The 20,080-nt window shown below is 36.8% G+C and overlaps 1 protein-coding gene across 4 annotated transcripts in view; it reads left to right on the forward strand.

The window, feature by feature from the left end:
• The window catches only part of TMLHE (trimethyllysine hydroxylase, epsilon), a 108,891-nt gene that overhangs the window by 71,906 nt on the left and 16,905 nt on the right, over positions 1-20,080 (forward strand). For 3 of the 4 annotated variants that reach the window (XM_030934097.1, XM_030934100.1, XM_030934099.1), the window contains exons 3-5: positions 10,049-10,225; positions 14,359-14,638; positions 16,363-16,482. In XM_030934097.1, the coding sequence (XP_030789957.1) occupies positions 10,049-10,225; positions 14,359-14,638; positions 16,363-16,482 (577 nt within the window). Of the gene's footprint in view, positions 1-1,708; positions 1,711-10,048; positions 10,226-14,358; positions 14,639-16,362; positions 16,483-20,080 lie in introns of all 4 variants that reach the window. The other variant, XM_030934098.1, reaches the window with a different exon arrangement.

Raw genomic sequence — 20,080 nt, forward strand, 5'->3', positions numbered from 1 at the left:
CCTGACCAACACAGCAAAACCTCATTTCTACTAAAAATACAAAAATTAGCTGGGCGTGGTGGTGGACACCTGTAGTCCTAGCTACCAGGGAGGTGGAGGCAGGAGAATCACTTGAACCCAGGAGGCGGAGGCTGCAGTAAACTGAGATCATACCACTGCACTCTAGCCTAGGCTCTGTCTCAAAAAAAAAAAAAAAGGGCAGGGACGGGGGAGAAATGAGAAGGTAGGAAAAAGTGATGGGTCCCAGCTAAGCCCAAAATTTAGCAGCAGCCCTGCCCTTGAGACTCTTTGAGGTGACTGCGCCTTTTGAAACTGAGGAAGAACTAGCCCTGCCCCTTGGGCCTGTGGTGGGAATGGCGCCCTGATGATCTCTAAATTGCCTTTAGCCTCACTCTTCCCTTTTCTTGAGGAATAAATAGCATATGCACAACTCTCTCAATTTTGTCCCATTTTCTCTGTTCTTTTTGGTCCCAGCTGGCAGTTTTTCTGCTGGTATAATCCCATCTCTGTTTATGGCTTCTGTTGAGATGGCTGACTAGGACCATGGTTCATGCACACACTTATCTCCTTATCAAATGTGGATCAGCCACACCCTTAGTATTCCCTTTCAAACATACTTTCTCGTTCTTGGCAATATGGATAAACTGAGAGTTTTCTAAATCTCTTAAGTCCTGGTTCCTTTTTGTTTAACAGTTCCTTCTTCAATTCATTTATCTCTTCTCACATTTTATTATAAGCAGTCAGAAGGAACCAACTGCTCTCTCATCACTTTGCAGCTAAGTTTTTTGCCACTTTATAAAAAGTGTCACTTTTTTTTCCATTGTCCAGTAGCATGTTCCTCTTTTCCATCTGAGACCTCATCAGAATGGCCTTTACCATTCATATTTCTACCAGCATTCTGTTTACAATTATTTATATTCTCTAGGAACATGGAGGCTTTCTCTCCAGCTGTCCTCTTTTTTTTCTGACCTCTTACCAGAAATACCATTAGCAATCCCTTCACAGTAATCTAGGCTTTTTTCTAGCATGTACCTCAAAACTCTTACAGCATCTCCCCCATTACTCATTTCCAAAGCTACTTCCACAATTTTAGGTATTTGTTACAGCAGTACCCTACTTCTCAGTACCAATATCTATATTAGTCAGTATTCTCCAGAGAAACAACATGGCACATGTATACAGATGTAACAAACCTGCACGTTGTGCACATGTACCCTAGAACTTAAAGTATAATAAAAATATTTTTAAAAAAAGAACCAGGAGAACCAATCTAAGTTCTACTCGAAGTTCAAAGGCCTAAAATGGAAGGTTGATGATGTGAATTTCAGTCCAAGAACAGGAAAAGACCAATATCCCAGCTCAAGCAGGCAGACAGAATTATCCCCGCATTGCAGAAGGCAATGTACTCTACTCAGTTTGTTGATTTAAAAGCTAATTTCTTCAAGAAACACTCTCACAGATACACCCAGAATTAACGTTTAGCCCCTTATCTGGGCAACCCATGGTCCAGTCAAATTGACACATAGAGTTAACCATTACAGTGATTTTCTTTGTTTTGTTTTTGTTTTATTACACTTTTAAAGTGTAAAATCCATTTTTTATCTTGCAAGCCAAACAAAATAGGTCACACACTATATTTGACCCACAAGCTATAGTTTGTTGAACTGTGCATCATCTCACTGCAATGACCAAACTGAATAAGGGTTAGTGGTACTCACTTCTGTCACTGTAAGGAAAGGGTTCTCAATGTTTTTAGGTTATAGACCCTAGAGAAATTCTACACACACACACACACACACATTTTGCATATTATTCCACACACCCTAGGACAAGAACTCCAACTGTTGGGCACCACCAAATTTCAGAGTATCAGTTGTATCAGACAGTCTTTCAGTTAAGTTCATTAGCTATGGATTTTCAAGCATCCAGTTGGGGTATACTTTGAAAGCACTTGTACAAGTGTTGGCTTATAATGAGGAAATAATATAGGTACATGGAAGTGACACCCCAATAGTCCATTCTGCTTCTCTCCTGTAAAGCTCAAGACTATTAGAAGGGAAAGACATTTTCTGCAGAAGATAAGTTGCCTTCTATCTGCATGTTTGACTTAGGCAATAGGATTTTCTGTAATATTCTCGGAGGGTTTTTTTCTGTGTGTAGGTAACCCTTCTGTTTCTATACATATCTCATGATCTTTTCTTGTTGTTGAAAATCTGGAACATTTTAGATAACATTTTGTGGAAACTGAGTTCTGATGTCCCCAGAGTAATTGTTGCATATTTTTGTGTATTTGTTTGTATTTTGTGTATTTGTTTGTTTTGTGTATTTGTTTGTTGTCTGTGGTAATTCTGTGGAGTCTTTGTCCCCTGCAGTGTGTAGCCACTGATGTCTCTGCTCAGGTTTTATTTTTACATCTTATTTTTATTTTTAACTGTGGTTTCCTAAGCATTGCACTGGGGTCACCATAGCCCAGTGGCTCTCAATTGGGGTCTATTTTGCCCCCCAGGGGACCTTTGGCATTGTATGGAGACATTTTTTGTTGTCACAACTGGAGAGGAAGACGCTGCTGCCACCTGGTGACAAAAAGACTATCTGGCCCAGATGTCCATAGGCCTACTTGAAGCATCAGGTTGAGAATTCCTGATATAGTTTAGAGGCCAGCCAACTATTGATCAGAGGTTATGCTTAAAAAACTTAATCTAATAAGGCTTCCATTCTTTGCCAGAGGATCTGTGTGTTGTTTGAGGCATACACTCAAAGTTTGAGCTATTTGTCTCCTCCAAATCTCATGTTGAAATGTGATCTCCAATGTTGGAAATGGGGCCTGATGGGAGTTATTTGGGTCAGGAGGGCAAATCCCTCATGAATGTCTTGGTGCCTGCCCCTCAGTAATGAGTTCAGACAAGATCCAATTGTTTAAAAGAGCCTGGTACTTCTTCCCTCTTTCTCGCTCCCTCTCTCACTATGTGTCATGCTAGCTCCCCTTCACCTTCTGCCATGATTATGAGCTTCCTGAGGCCCTCACCAGAAGCAGATGCCAGCACTATGCTTTCTGTACAACCTGCAGAACCATGAGCCAAATAAACCTCTTTTCTTTACAACTTACCTAGCCCCAGATACTTCTCTATAATGATGCAAACAGACTAACCCAAGAAGTTTGTCCTGGTTTTTACTTTCTGTCATTCTCATGTCTCCTACAAAAACCCTCATTTTCATCCAGAGACATGTAAATAACTAGGGCCATTTCCAGTCTCTCTTCAGTGTGCATACAGCAGTGCATGCATATGCAACCTTCCAAATACTAGGGATGTGTGGGAGCTTTTCAAGACCTATTATAGCTTTCTCACTCCCTATATAGCCTGGTTAGATTTCTGGCTGTTCTTCGGGTCTGTTGCTTGCTCCAACCAGTATGGCTTCCGTAATTGTTTTTGATAACACCCAGGTGCATAGGGGTTTTATGCATGCTCTGCTCCAAATCACATTAGTCATCTTTGACAGCAAAGCTGCCGGTTTTCTTGGTTTAGCCCACTTTCATGGAACTACTGCTGATTGGAGCTAGGGGTGGAGGAATAGGAGTGGGAGCACCCCATGCTAAAATACACCACAGATTCCCACTATTTTTACCCAAGGTTCAGTAGTTTTTTTGAAAATAAATACTTCCTTTTTAAAAGAAATTGCATTGTGTATGTTTAAAATATATGACATGATATTATGAGATACATATAGATAGTAAAACTGTTACTATAATGAAGCAATTAACATATCAATCATCTCACATAGTTACCCATTTTTTGTGACAAAAACAGCTACAATTGACTCATTTAGCAAAAATCCAAAACACAATGCACTATTATAAACTATAGTCTTCATGTTGTTGTGTAACAGACATCTAGATCTGTTCATTCTACATATCTGCTACTTTGTGTCCTTAGCCATACATCTCCCATTTCCTCACCCATGCCCCTACCCTTGGCCCTGGTAACCATTGTTTTATTCTCTATATATATTTAATTGACTTTTTTTTTAAGATTCCAGATACAAATGAGATCATGCAAATTTTTTTTTTTTCTGTATCTGGTTTATTTCACTTAGCATAATGTCCTCCAGGTTCATCCATATTATGACAAATGGCAAGATCTCCTTTTTAAAAAGCTGAATGACATTCCATTGTCTATATATACCACAGTTTTTTTTACATTCATCCATCAACAGACATTTAGGTTGTTTCCATATCTTGGCTTTCATGAATAATGCTGCAATGAACATGGACGTGCAGGTATCTTTATGAGGTAGTACTTTCATTTCCTTTGGGCATATACTCAGAAGGCAAAAGAATGAAATTGGACCTTTATCATCCTACACACAAATCAGCTCAAAATGGATAAAGACTTAAACAAGAATAAGACCTGAAACCATAAAACTCCTAGAAGAAAACACGTTATAAAGCTCCTTGACATTGGCCTTGGCAATTATTTTTTTGGGTATCACACCAACTGCTTAGGCTACAAAAACCAAAATAAATAAATGAGACAACATCAAACTAACCAGCTTATGCACAGCAAAGGAAAACAATCAAAAAAAATGAAAAGATATCCTGGGGATTAGGAAAAAATATTTGCAAACTGTATTTGTGATAAGGGATTAATATCCAAAAATTTATAAAGAATTCATACAACTCAATAGCAACAGAACACATAACCCAATTAAAAAATGGTCAATGAATCTGAATAGACATTTCCCCAAAGAAGACATACAAATGACCAACACCTATATGATAAGATGCTCAACATCACTAATTATAAGAGAAATACAAATCAAAACTACCACCTGACACCCATTAGAATACCTATTATCAAAAAGACAAGAGATAACAGGTGTTGGCAAGGGTGTGGAGAAAAAGGAACTTTTGTACATTGTTGGTGGGAATGTAGATTGGTGTAGCAATTATGGGAAACAGTATGAAGGTTACTAAAGAAATTAAAAATAGAATAGCCGGGCGCGGTGGCTCAAGCCTGTAATCCCAGCACTTTGGGAGGCCGAGACGGGCGGATCACGAGGTCAGGAGATCAAGACCATCCTGGCTAACATGGTGAAACCCTGTCTCTACTAAAAATACAAAAAACTAGCCGGGCGACCTGGCGGGCGCCTGTAGTCCCAGCTACTCGGGAGGCTGAGGCAGGAGAATGGCGTGAACCCGGGAGGCGGAGCTTGCAGTGAGCTGAGATCCGGCCACTGCACTCCAGCCTGGGTGACAGAGCGAGACTCCGTCTCAAAAAAAAAAAATAAATAAAAATAGAATAAATACTTCTCAATTTGCTGTATACCTTTGGACAATTTCCAGAGTCTTAAAATGGTTCTTTTTAAATTTTGGCCAGTTTTATCAATACTTTTGGGGGAGAGAATTTGCCAAGCTCCTCATTGTGTTTTTCTAAAAGAAGTCTCACCTCCAGACTCCCAAGGCTGTACTTTGAGACACATTAGTGTTCTAGGCTGTGGGGTTGCACAACTTGGGTTCATGTCCTAGCTTTACCACCTAATGATTATATTCTTACAAAGTTACTTAGCATCTCTGAGCTTTAATTAGTTTTCCTTAAAATGAGAATGATAATACCAATGAAAGTGAATGTGAGAGGTACAGGTATAGCAGTTTTTAAAAACTGTTGCCTAATATCTTAAAATGTGGATAAACTACAGTTTATTCAGCGATTCTTCCACTTCCCCACTGATAGACATTTAATCTTTTTTCTAATTATTTTTACTATTATAACCATCACTATTATGAATATCCTTATATGCTGTTCCACATGTGTGACACTTTCTATAAGATAAATACTGCGAGGTGAACTACTATTTGCCCAAAGGAAAAGAAGTCATTATATCAAAAAGACACCTGTATGTGTATGTTCATCACAGCACAATTTACAATGGCAAAGATATGGAACCGACCTCAGTACCCATCAACCAATAAGTGGATAAAGAAAATGTATATATACACCATGGAATACTACTCAGCCATAAAAAAAGAATGAAATAATGTATTTTGCAGCAACTTGGATGGAGCTTGAGACCATCATTCTAAGTGAAGTAACTCAGGAATAAAAAACCAAATACAGTATGTTCTTACTTATAAGTGGGAGCTAAGCTATGTTATGCAAAGGCATACAGAGTGGTATAATGGACATTGGAGACTCAGAAGGGGAGAGGGAAGGAGGGGGATAAGGAATAAAAAACTACATATCAGTTTCAGTGTACACTACTACTCAGGTGATGGGTGCACTGAAATCTCTGACTTCGCCAATATACAGTTCATCCATGTAACCAAAAACCACTTGAGCCCCAGAAGCTATTGAAATAAAAAAATATATTAAAAGATAAAATAAATAAAGTACAAGAGTAAAAAAGATAAATACTGAGAGGTGAATTTCTAGATCAAATATGCACATTTTAAATTATTTTCATAGAAACTTGCTGATTGCCATATAGTATAACTTTAACAATATTTACTCCTACTACCAATGTTTGCAAGTGTGCATTTTTCCCCACATCCTTTAAAACACATTTTAATCAGCCTTTAAAATTTTTGTTGCTCTGATTGGTATAAAATGGTATCACATTTTGGTTTAAATACCCATTTCTTTTATTATTAACAAGGCTGGGGGCAGTTCATATGTATACCGGTCACTTCTGGTGACTTTCCTTATTGATATCCTTCACCTATTTTTCTGTTGGGTTTTTATCTTTAATGATCTCAGAGGTTTATTCTATATGCTGGATATTAATCCTTTTATGTTACAAATATTTTTTTCCTGTTACTTGTCTTTTAACTTTGCTTTTATATTGTTTGCAGAACAGAAGGTATTTATTTTAATATAGACAAATTTATCTCTATGCCTTTTGTGTCATATTAAAACAACCTTTCTTACCTCAAGGTTGTCAACATTTAATGTTTCACAGTTTTAATTTTTTGTACTTTAATCTATCAGAAATTTATTTTTTTTAATTATATGAAGACATAACTTATTTTTTCTTTTCTTTTGTAAATTGGGTCACACACTTTTATTTACCTTTTCTAAATGAGTAATCTAATGTATAGAAAGTCTTTGTTTTTTTTGTAATTTTTTTATTTTGCTATAACTTCAAATTAACAGAAGGTTAGTTGCTAAAATAGTACAAGGACTTCCTGTATTAGTCTGTTCTCACACTGCCATAAAGAACTCCCAGAGAATGGTTAATTTATGAAGAAAAGAATTTTAATTAACTCACAGTTCCATAGGCTGTACAGGAAGCATGGCTAGGAGGCCTCAGGAAACTTAAAATCTTGGTAGAAGGTAAAGGGGAAGCAAGCATGTCTTACCATGGTGGAGCAGGGGAGAGAGACAGCAAAGGGGGAAGTGCTACACACTTTTAAACAACCAGATCTCATGAGAACTCACTATCATGAAAGCAGCAAGGGGGGAATTTGCCCCGATGATCCAATCACCTCCTACCAGGTCCCTCCCCCAACATTGGGGATTACAATTCAACATGAGATTTGGGTGGGGACACAGAGACAAACCATATCATTCCACCATTTCACTCCTAGCCCCTCCCAAATCTTATGTCTTTTCACATTTAAAAACCAATCACACCTTCCAACAGTCTCCTAAAGTCTTAACTCACTCCAGTACTAACTCAGAAGTTCAAGTTCAAAGTCTCATCTGAGACAAGGCAAGTCTCTTCCACCTATGAGCTTGTAAAATCAAAAACAAGTTTGTTACTTCCAAGATACAATGGGGGTACAGGCATTGGGTAAATGCTCCCATTCCAAATGGGAGAAATTGGCCAAAGCCAAGGGGCTACAGGCCCCATGAAAGTTCAAAACCCAACAGGGCAGTCATTAAATCTTAAAGCTCCAAAATAATCTCCTTTGATACCATGTCTCACATCCAGGGCATGCTGATTCAAGGGGTGGGCTCCCGTGGCCTTGGGCAGCTATGCCCCTCTGGCTTTGCAGGGTACAGCGTCTGGGAGTGCTTTCACAGGCTGGCATTGAGTGGCTGTGGCTTTTCCAGGTGCACAGTGCAAGTTATTGGTGGATCTACCATTCTGGGGTCTGGAGGACAGTGGCCCTCTTCTCATAGTTCCACTAGGCAGTGCCCTAGTGGGGACTCTGTGTGGGGCCTCCAACCCCACATTTCTCCTCCACACTGCCCTAGGAGAGGTTCTTCATGAGGGCTCTGCCCCTGCAGTAGACTTCTGCCTGGATATCCAGGCATTTCCATCCATCCTCTGAAATCTATGCAGAGGCTCCCAAGCCTCAACTCGTGTCTTCTGGGCACCCATAGGCCCAATAACACATGGAAGCCACCAAGGCTTGGGGCTTGCATCCTCTGAAGCAATGGCCCAAGCTGTTCCTTGGTCCCTTTTAGCCATGGCTAGAGCTGAAGCAGCTGAGACATAGAGCCAAGGGACATGGGGGCCGTGTCCCAAGGCTACATGGAGCAGTAGGGCCCTAGGCCTGGCCCACAAAACTCTTTTTTCCCTCTTGGCCTCAGGGCCTGTAATGGGAGGGGCTGCTGCAAAGGTCTCTGACATGCCCTGGAGACATTTCCCCCCCATTGTCTTGGATATTAACATTTGGCTTCTCTTTGCTTATGGGAATTTCTGCAGCCTTGAATTCCTTCCAGAAAATGGTTTGTTTCCCACCACATGGTCTCACTGCAAATTTTCCAACCTTTTATACTGTTTTCCTTTTAACTATAAGTTCTGATTTCAGACCATCTCTTTGCAAATGCATATGAGCATACACTGTTAGAAGCAGCCAGGCCACATCTTGAACACTTTGCTGATTAGACATTTCTTCTGCCAGATACACTAAATCATCTCTCTTAAGTTGAAAGTTCCACAAATCCCTAGAGCAGGGCCACAATGCTGCCAGTCTCTGATAAAGCATAGCGAGAGTGACCATTACTCCAGTTCCCAATAAGTTCCTCATCTCCATCTAAGACCACCTCAGTATGGACTTCACTGTTCACATCGCTATCAGCATTTTGGTCAAAACTATTCAAGAAGTCTCTAGGAAGTTCCTAACTTTCCCTCACCTTTCTGTCTTCTTCTGAGCCCTCCAAACTGTTCCAATCTCTGCCTGTTACCCAGTTCCAAAGTGGCTTCCACATTTTCATGTATCTTTATAGCAATGCCCCACTTCTCTGGTAACAATTTTCTGTGTTTGTTTGTTCTCACATGGCTGTAAAGAACTACCTGAAACTGGGTACTTTATGAAGAAAAGAGGTTTAATTGACTCACAGTTCTGCAGGCTGTACAGGAAGCATGGCTGGGAGGCCTCAGGAAACTTACAATCATGGTGGAAGGTGAGGGGAAGCAAGCACATCTTACCATGGCAAAGCAGGAGAAAGTGAAGGTGGAAGTGCTACACACTTTTAAACCACCAGATCTTGTGAGAGCTCAGTCACTTTCAGGAGAACAGCAAAGGGGAATTCGCCCCCATGATCCGATCACCTCCCACTAGGTCCCTCCCCTAACATTGGGAATTATAATTCAACATAAGATTTGGGGGGGGGACACAGAGCCAAACCATATCACCTCCTATATATCCTCTACACACCTATGCTTCCTTCTTTTGATACTTGAATGGTTTCATATTCTAAATTTAGTACTTACATATTTTGAGTTTATCTTGATGACCTTCTGACAACATGACATATAGACACAAATTTATCTTTTCCCCAGTTCTATCTAGTTGTCCCAATACCATTTATTTAAAAATTCATCTTTTCGTCAATGACTTTTGCTGTCACTTTATTAGATATCAGATTTCCATATGCATTTGGGTATATTTCTGGGCTTTTTATACTCTTCCATCATTTTATCTATTTAAATACAACATTACACCATTTTAATTATAGAAGTTCTACAGTATATTTTAATATCTGGTAAGGGGCAAGTCCCTCCCCTCAACCCTTATTGCTCTTGCTTATTTCTTGGTAGAAGACTTTTAGAAGGAAGTTTTCTGGATGCTGATTTCTGATGAACGTGATCTTTTCCCTAGAGCTGAAATATGCTAATACCGTGATGCGCTTTGATTATGTCTGGCTTCGAGACCACTGCCGCTCAGCATCGTGCTACAACTCTAAGACTCACCAGCGCAGCCTGGATACTGCCAGTGTGGATTTATGTATCAAGCCAAAGAACATTCGTCTGGATGAGACCACACTCTTCTTTACTTGTGAGTGGACAGGAGACTTGATCTTCTTTGGGGGTACTCTTCTGAAGGACAATTATTTTGTGGAAAATGGTTTGTTCCTTTCAAAAATAGGTTAATAGTTATTTTTCTTTTTTTCTTGTTTTGGAAGGATTTTTTGAAACTTTTTTTCTTCATATAAAAGTGTTACAATCCACAGCTAACATTATACTTAATGGTGAGACTGAATGCTTTCCCTCTAAGACAGGGAACATGGCAAGGATGCCCACTCTTACCACTATTATTTAACATCCACTCTCACCACTCTTATTTATCATAGTACTGGAAATTATATTACAGTAAGTCAAGAAAAATTAATAAAATCTGTACACAAAACTCTTTATTTGCAGATACATGATAGCCTAACATAGACTACCTCAAGTAATCTGTAATAAAACCATGAAAACTAATAAATAAGTTCAGTAAGGTCACAGGACACAAGATCAACAGACAAAAATCAATCATATTTCTATATACTTAAACATGCAGAAACTGAAATGAAAAATGACCATTTCAGTAGCTTCAAATAAATTTAAATATTTAGGTATAATCTAACAAAATATGTATAGGATCTATATTATAAAAATTATTAAATGCTGATGAAAGAAATTAAAGAAGACATAAATACATGGAGAAGCAAATCATGTTCATGGATTGGAAGACTCAACATAGTAATGATGTCAGTTTTCTCCAAATTGATCTATAGTTTTAATGTAATTCCTGTCAAAATATAAGCAAGATTTTTTAATAATTATAAACAAGCTTGCTCTAAAATTTAAATGGAAATATACAGGCCCTAGGAAAGCCAACACAATTTTTAAAATGAAGAATTAAGTGGGAAGAAATCACTTCCTGATGTTAAGACTGCAGTAATCAAGACAATGTGGTATTGGTGGAGGGACAGATACATAGATCAATGGAATAGAATAGAGAACCCAGAAATAGATCCACAGAAATATAGTCAACTTATCTTTGGCAAAAGTGCAAAAGCCATTCAATGGAGGAAAGATAGTCTTTTCAATAATTGGTGCCGGAGCAATTGGATGTCCATAATGAAAAAATAAAAGAACCTCAACCCAAGTCTCACACCTTATATAAAAACCAACTCATAGTAGATTGTGGATGTAAATGTAAAACATAAACCTATAAAACTTCAAGAAAAGAACATATGAGAACATCTTAAGGTCCTGACTTGCACTAGGACTAAACTCTTAAAACTCAGCATAGAAAACAAGCAATACAATTTAAAAATGGATAAAAGATATGCTCAGACATTTTCCTGAATAGGATATACAGATGGCAAATAAACGCATGAAAAGATGTTCAACATTATTAGCTGTTAGAGAAATGAAAGTTAATATCACAATGAGATTGCACTACATACCTATCAGAATGACTAAATTAAAAAACAGCAACTACACCAAATACTAGAGAAGATGCAGAGAAATTCTATCACTCATACATTGCTTATAGGAATGTAAAATGGTACACTCTAGAAAACAGTTTGGTAATTTCTTACAAAAAAACCAAACATGCAACCCAGAAATCACATTTCTGGGCATTTATCCCAAAGAAATGAAAACTTATGTTCACATAAAACCCTGTACATTAATGTTCACATCAGCCTTATTTGTAACAACCAATAACTGGAAACTACCCAATGGTTGAATGGTTAAACAAACCATCCATATAATAAAATGCTACTCAGCAATGAAAAGGAACGAACTAATGACACATAACTTGGAAGAACCTCAGTTAAATTATACTGAAGTGAAAAAGCCAATCTGCATGATTTCATTTATGTAACAGTCATGAAATAACATAATTATAGAGAACAGATGATTGGTTGCCAGGAGTTAGAGATGCGGGGGTAGGAGGTGGCAGATGTAGCTATAAAAGGGTAACACGAAGGAGTCATGGTGGAGTATCTTGATTGTGGTGGTGGTTACACAAAGTTACACATGTAATTACACTGCAAAGAATTATGCACACAAATGAACATATGTTTAACTGGTTAAATCTGAATAAGCCCAATGGATTGTACCAATACCACTTTCTTGGTTTGGGTATTGTAGTGTGGCTATATAACATGTTAACATCAAGGAAGGCTTGGAGAAGAGCTCATGGGACTTTCCTACACATTTCTTTTCAACATCCTATGAATCTATTATCTCCAAAAAAAAAGTTAAAAGAAAAAGCATTGGAGGAAAAACATGCCTACAATGCATGCATTGACTACTAATTTATGTACAATAGAAAAAAATGCCATAGAAAGGTTTATTTAAAAACAGGCAAAATATTAGCAAACTGTATGCCAAAGACTAAAAATCCTTAATATGTAAGGTGCTATTGCTAAATTGTAAGAAAAGTACAAGTATATTCCAATAGAAAAATGTGAGAAAGGACTGAACGGACAAATCATTAAAGCAGGAGTCAGCAAACATTTTCTGTAAAGAGCCAGATGGTAAATATTTTTAAACTTTGTGGGCTATGTGAGTGAATGGAACTATAAACAATATGTAACAAAATGGACAGATGTGTTCTGAAACAGGCATTACAAAACCAAGCACCAGATTTGACTCATAAACCATAGTTTGGTAGCCCCTGCATTAAAGAAACATAGATGTCTAACAAATATAAAAAGTATTCTTATTAGCCTTATTAGTAAGCAAATAAGTTAAAATTATTACAAGATAGCAGTTCTACTTTAGTTACCAAATTAGAAAAAAATATATTTTAAGTATATTTTGATGGACACAATATGTGCTGTTGGAAGGAATGAAGATAAGTAGACTTGCTAGAAAGTAATTTGATTATGTGTATCAGAACTCTTAAAAGTTTATATCTTTGAAATTTCTAAATACAAAGATACAAACTTTTAAGAAATGTAATACACATCCTATTTCTAAATTATTAGAAATATGGTTAAAGATCATCACTAATAAATAATAGGAAAATTTTTAAAATAAATTACATACGCAGAAGAATAGATCGGTTAGGTAAATCTTGGTAGTGTACATTTTGTAAGCTTTAAAAATTAATTTTAATGAAGGTTGAATTTTTAAAATGATAAAATTTAATTTTAAAAATTGTTAAAATGTTAAGCGACAATGGCAGAGTCCCAAATTTTATATATATGTAAATTACATAAACTATATTTATATATATATAAACTACATAAAATAGGAGAATATATAGAAAAACTGGAAGGAATGATGCTAGGATGTCAATCATAGTTTCATCTGGGTGATAGAACGATAAACATGGTGACTTTTAATTTCCTCATACTTTTTTATGCTTTCCAAATTATCCAAAGTGTGATACTTTTTTTTATCAAGGGGAGGGAGGAAAAGAGAGAGAGAAGTAAAAAGGAGAGACAAGTTGTCAACATAGCCTTTCACTCCTTCTGCTGCTTCCTTTGCTTATCCTGAAGATTTTCTAAAGCATTTTGGGGTTGGTTTTCAACTTTTTTAGGGTAGGGGTGCACAGCAGGTGAAGCCACTTACAAAGTCACTTTACTGTATTGTGTTGATGTCATATAATTAGACAGCAATGTCCTATATCATGTAGAAGAGGAAGGCAGTACTGAACTTCTAGCAGCAAGAAGTTGGGTTTCTAGTACCACCTATAGTACTTAGTTGTGTGATCTTGAGTGAGTCACTGACTTTTTCTCCATCTGTAAAATAAAGATTAGCCCCTTCTACCTCAAACATTCTGAGTTCCTATATAGATGGAAGACAGGGATGGGGGCAAGGGGAGAGAGTGCCAAGTAGGTTTGTAAAAGCCTACTCGGATTATCATTCTTTGATGACTTGATGAATTTTCCAGAAGGTCTTTTACTATGTAACTATAATTCTGTAAATTTATTTAGCCTCTGGGAAGATTTACTTGTTCATTCATTTATTCATGCATACCACTCAAACCACACATATTTCTGTCTCAGAAACATTCTAGGCACTCATTTTAATTTGGTTTCATAAACAATATAGTACTGGATAACTGATTGCTAAGAAAAAGATTCTTAACTAGTTGTAACCAATTATAATTTGTAACCAATTACAAATATTGACATTATTTATAATTATTATTTTAGTGCCTTTTATTTTTCCCCTTAAAAGGGCCAGATGGTCATGTGACTAAATATGATTTGAATTGGCTGGTGAAAAACAGCTATGAAGGGCAGAAACAAAAAGTCATCCAGCCTAGAATACTATGGAATGCTGAAATCTACCAGCAAGCCCAAGTTCCATATGTGGATTGCCAGAGCTTCTTAGAAACCAACGAGGGACTGAAGAAGTTTCTGCAAAACTTTCTGCTCTATGGAATTGCATTTGTAGAAAATGTCCCTCCCACTCAAGAGCACACAGAGAAGTTGGCAGAAAGGATCAGCTTAATCAGGTAATTCATTTCTTTCCTAAAATCCACAGTACTATAATTAATTTCCAGAGCATGAGCACCAATAAATAAATGTAACAGGTATGGTCACCCTCATTTTCAATCCAGAATATTTTGTAGCATGAATAAGGGGACTCCCACTTGCAGTGCTTTATTTGAAGTCTGGATTTCTAATCTCTAAATACACTTATGTGTAAAATATAATGATGACTACACAGTCGTTGGTAATATGTTTCTAACCCAGTGATCCCAAGTGACAGGTATTATTGTACACTGGAAAAAAACACTGACTGTAAGGAGAACTGGATAGTAGTCTGAGTTCTACCATCAAGTAGTTGTGTGACCATAGGCATGTCCATTACACACACACACACCCGACCCCCACTGTCCTCTATTTTCTCATCTGTTCAATTTGACCTTCTGTGATTCCTATGGCTTGATTCAGAGACTGATTGTTAATAATACTGCCTTAGAAGGCTATATAGCATTCAGCCAGCACATTCCCATGCATTATTAGTAATCCTGATCAGTGTGTTTTGTCCCCGTTTTGCTGATGAGGCACTGACACTCAAATATACCAAGTGTCTTGCCCAGGAGTGCTCTACTAGTAAACAATAGAACTTGAATTCAAATAGCCCAGGTTTCCTAATCTTAAATACATTGTTCTTTTCATTACCATTCCACACTTCTGGGTGGTATATAGATTAATCTTCTATAGTATTAAGTGTGATGTCAACCTACTTTATTATAATTGGTACTTTCCTTTTACTTAATAAGATCCAGATATAGCTCATTTTGTAGTAGATAGCATGCTGGATCTTCTGCCCTGTGCTGGTAGAGCATAATTAACAGCATCTGTGAGCCCTCAGGTGCCTCAGTTTGAGAATTTTCAAGTGAAAGAAACTGTGCTGGTAAGCAATAAATTGAGACAGCTTTAGGGATGATAGTTCAAAAGGAAGAGCATTTCCTATTTGAATTTCAAGGGTTCAGAAAATAAGATGAACTTTGAAAGCTAAAGAATTAAAGTGACCTTTAGTCAGATTTGAGCCCACCAGGAAAATAATTACAAAATCAAAATATATGATGTATACTTCAAGGAGAGGCACAACAACAATGGTACAGCAAGTCTCACCAAATACTTGCTAACAGAAACTATACTGTTCTCTTTTCCTTAATTCCTCCATGTCCAAAAGATGAGTGAGGATCTACATTAATCACTTCTGTGTCTTATAAAGAATATGAGAACTCTCCAATCATCCTTGCAAATTGGATTATACAAAATACTAGGAAATGACCACCATTATTGAAACAATGGTACTAATGAAAGACAACAGCTATAAAAATAGTAAATAAAGTTAAAAAAATCACTTCTAGAAGCAGCTACATCATCTTTTACTGTGAAAGAAAGGTGAGCATAGAAAAGAACCTTGAATTTATGAAGGCTATGAAAACTGGGCACATAATCAGAGTGGGATAATTCTCTAAGCTTTCATAATACAATATTATACTTCCACAGTTTTCTCCCCAATTTTCTAGAATGTTAATAAGTGAGAGAATTGTCAAGACTAGCATGTTCAACTGTTATTTTCACCTTATGGATGAAATTCTGGAACCAAAAAAATCTATTGTTATTTGTGAGTAACTAAAGAAGGTATTGGAAAGAGTTTTGAAAGACAAGAATGAACATTTCAAATAGCTAACAGGTCTTTCTTTATTTCATCTAACAGAGAAACCATTTATGGGAGGATGTGGTATTTCACTTCAGACTTCTCCAGAGGCGACACTGCATACACCAAGCTAGCTCTGGATCGGCACACTGACACTACCTATTTTCAAGAGCCCTGTGGGTAGGTGGATTAGATTTTTACAGTGTAAGGTCTTTATATGTGATAGTCTTGAGTGGTTTCTTAATTATTTTCCATTCTATTTGAACCAAGATCATATCTGCTGCTGGGGATTTGTATGACTTTCTTTCTCTTCCCCTAGAAACATGATCATTTTGAAATACCTTAACTCAGTTTTTAGATTCTGTATTAGGCCATTCTTGCATTGCTATAAATAAATACCCGAGACTGGGTAATTTATTTAAAAAAGAGATTTAATTGTCTCATGGTTCTGCAAGCTATACAGAAAGCATAACAGCATCTTCTTCTGGGAAGGCCTCAGGGAACTTCCAATCATGGTGGAAAGTGAGTGGGGAGCAAACAGTTCACATGACAAAAACAGGAGCAAGTGAGAGAGAGTCATGGAGGAGGTACCACACACTTTAAAACAGCCAGCTGTCACAGGAACTCACTCACTATCTGAAGACAGCACCAAGCCATGAGGGATCCACCTCTATGACCCAAACACTTCCCACCAGGCCCTACTTCCAGCATTGGAGATTACAATTCAACATGAGATTTTGGTGGGGATAAATATCCAAACTATATCAGACTCCTAGGAATAAAATATTTTTAACTGATTGAAAATTCATCTTACTATATAAATGGAGTCCTAATTTTGTTAATTATTAAAATGTAATTTTACATTTTTCAAAGTAATTATAAGTTATCCCCCAAAAAAGTATTGCCTAACCATTAGTTTTGAAATTTGTACAGATTTCTTGCATTTAGTTATTAACATATTGGAAAAGTGTCGTCATGCAAACACTTTGAGTATGCTGCTTTGAGTATGGCATTAAGAAGAATTTGAATCTGATTTATAAGAAGTTGGAGAGGAGGAATGATGGAAGAATAACTTTTTCACATGGAATAAGATGCTTTTGAGCCAAAGATGATACATACTATACTCAATTTTCCTACCATTTGCTCCTCAGTAGAGGCACCTCTGTGGTTATTCTGTTGTTGTTGATCTCACTTCTGCATATAGATGATAAGCCTGAGACACAAAGATATGAGTAAAATGAGTGCACATAGATTTATGGAGACTATATGAGGATGATAATATGCAATTGCTCATGGTTACACTGATTTTCTTTAAGGGTTTGTAACTTAAGAATGTTATCAATATATGGAGAGATCAACAGCCCTGCATCCTTATTCTAGTGGATACAGAAGGAAAAAAGAGGAAATGGGATAAGAAGCAGCTGTACAGGGGTTGAGGTTCAAATACTGACTAGCTCTTCCCTTTATGACCAACACCAGAGATAAACAACTGTCGGTGGCTTCAATTTAATTGTTTGTAATCAATGGCAAGGACCAAGTAGATTAGCAGTGTGGTAATAGCAGTTAAGAGTTCAGACTATGTCATCAGCCAGACCCAGATTTGCATCCCAGCCTAAACATGTATTAAATTTGTGATCTTGGACAAGTAACTTAATTTCTCTGTGCTTCAGTTTCCTCATCTGTAAAATGGGACTAGTAATAAAACCTATCCATTAGCATTGCTAAGGAATTAAATTATATGATCATACTGCCTGACACAAACTAAGTGTTTAATAAATATTAGGTATAATTTTCATTATTTTATTCATTTTAATCACCATCTTCATTGTTATATGCTTTGCTCTCTCTAAAGCTACCTTTGCTCTGGATCTCATCCTTTCCAGCTTCCTGGGGATTTCTCTCTCCTCTATCTTCAGCCTTTCCATACCTATTGACTCCTTCCTATCAGCCTCCCATATCTTAATTCTCTATTTTTGTACTTCCTTGGACTCTACCTCTGTCTAGCTACAGCCATATTTTTCTCTTCCACTTTATGGCTAAGATTATTAAAAGAATAATAACTACATTCAATATATTTTCATTCTCACTTCCCATTTACTCAAACCCATAGGCATCTAGTTTTCCCAACCCACCCCTTACCACAATTAAAGTTACTCTCTCTAACATCACCAGCAACTAATTGTGATATCCAGTGTGTACTATCATCTTACTTGACCCCTGAGACATACTCTTAACCACTACTAAGTTTCTTAAATATTCCTTCTTTCCTAGTTTCCTTCCTATATATCTGACCATTTTTCCTCAGCCTCCTTTGCTGACTTGTTTTGTCTATTTCCTAAATATTATCCTTCCTCAAGGTTTTCTCCTTATCCCTCTTTTCTTACCTGAAATGATCTCCCCAAATGACCTCTTCCATGCTCTTGGCTTTAGCTATCACTTGTAACAAAATCCACCTCTCTTCCTTAAACATCTTAACTGGTAACTAAAAAACCCTGACCTAGAAGTTTCACAGAAATTTCAATATAGCCAGGCTTACCTTTCTCTTTTTAATTGTATTTATATTATATTAGATTGTCCTTGATTTTACTCCATCTTTTTATTTCTTATTTTAATTTGCTGTTTACTTTTTATTAGTTTTGCTTATTTGACTAAATTACTATTAATTTTATTTCCCCTCATTAATTTGAAAATTCTACCTTAGTTTTCTGGTCAATTAATAGTCACCTTACCTTTCCCTGTTAACATATTCAGACATATATGATTAGCTGTTCTAACATGCCTCTAAACTGGACTCCTTCCTCAACCTCTCATACTTCCTCATTATCATTCAATAGCATATTTGCCTGTAATCTCGGTCTTAGTGAACAACATTATCATTTTTCAGGTGCCCAAGTGAGAAACCTGGAGTTATTCTAGATTCTTGCCTGTCCTTCAGTTATCAAATTCTGCTACTTCTACCTCAGTATCTCTCAGGCGTGTCTTCTTCTCTATAATGCCCCTTTCTGAGTTCAAGCTCTCAATATTTTTCTTTACTATTTCAGTTATTCAAGTTGTCTTCCAAGTTTTTTTGTCACACTGCTTCTTACCAGTCCATGTTCCACACTATCAACATAATGGACTCTTTAAAATATTGATATGGTCATAGAGTTTCACAGTTTAAAATCATTTTGTGGTACTCTGTGCTATGCCAATAGGAACTTCTTACTCTCTTCCTTAAATATACCTTGTTTTACATTGGTATCTTTGGTCATGCTTTCTCTCTGCCTAGAATGCCTTCTCCTCATCTCAATCTCCTTCTTCTCCAATTCTTGCTCATTCTTTAAGATTAGTCAAAACAATTTCCATTCTCCAAAACATTTCTTTATACAACACTCCACTAGAACAGATCGCTCCTTTGTTTATGACCCCACTATATCTTGTATGCAACTTTATTATAGTACCTATCATATTTTATTTGGTATTTATTTACTTTATCTCTTCTTACTAGACTATGAGCTTCTTGAAAATATAGGTTATGTATTATTCATGCCTGTATTCCCAGGGCCCAGCACATATAAGCTTCAATATATGTTAGATATGTTTAGAAGAAACCTCTAGTGGCATTAATATTTCAAAACACAAAAAAGTACAACTGCCTATGAGGGGAAAACAATTAGGAAATGAGATTTCCAATTAGGAAATGAAAAGAAAAGGATAAGTAGATTCAGTAAACCTTTTATATATAATTTCTAGAATTTTGATATGTTCTCTCTTCCACTGAACAGAAGAATTTTCTTTT

The sequence above is a fragment of the Rhinopithecus roxellana genome, chromosome 7 (genome assembly GCF_007565055.1).
Source record: "Rhinopithecus roxellana isolate Shanxi Qingling chromosome 7, ASM756505v1, whole genome shotgun sequence".
NCBI classification, from domain to species: Eukaryota; Metazoa; Chordata; class Mammalia; order Primates; family Cercopithecidae; genus Rhinopithecus; species Rhinopithecus roxellana.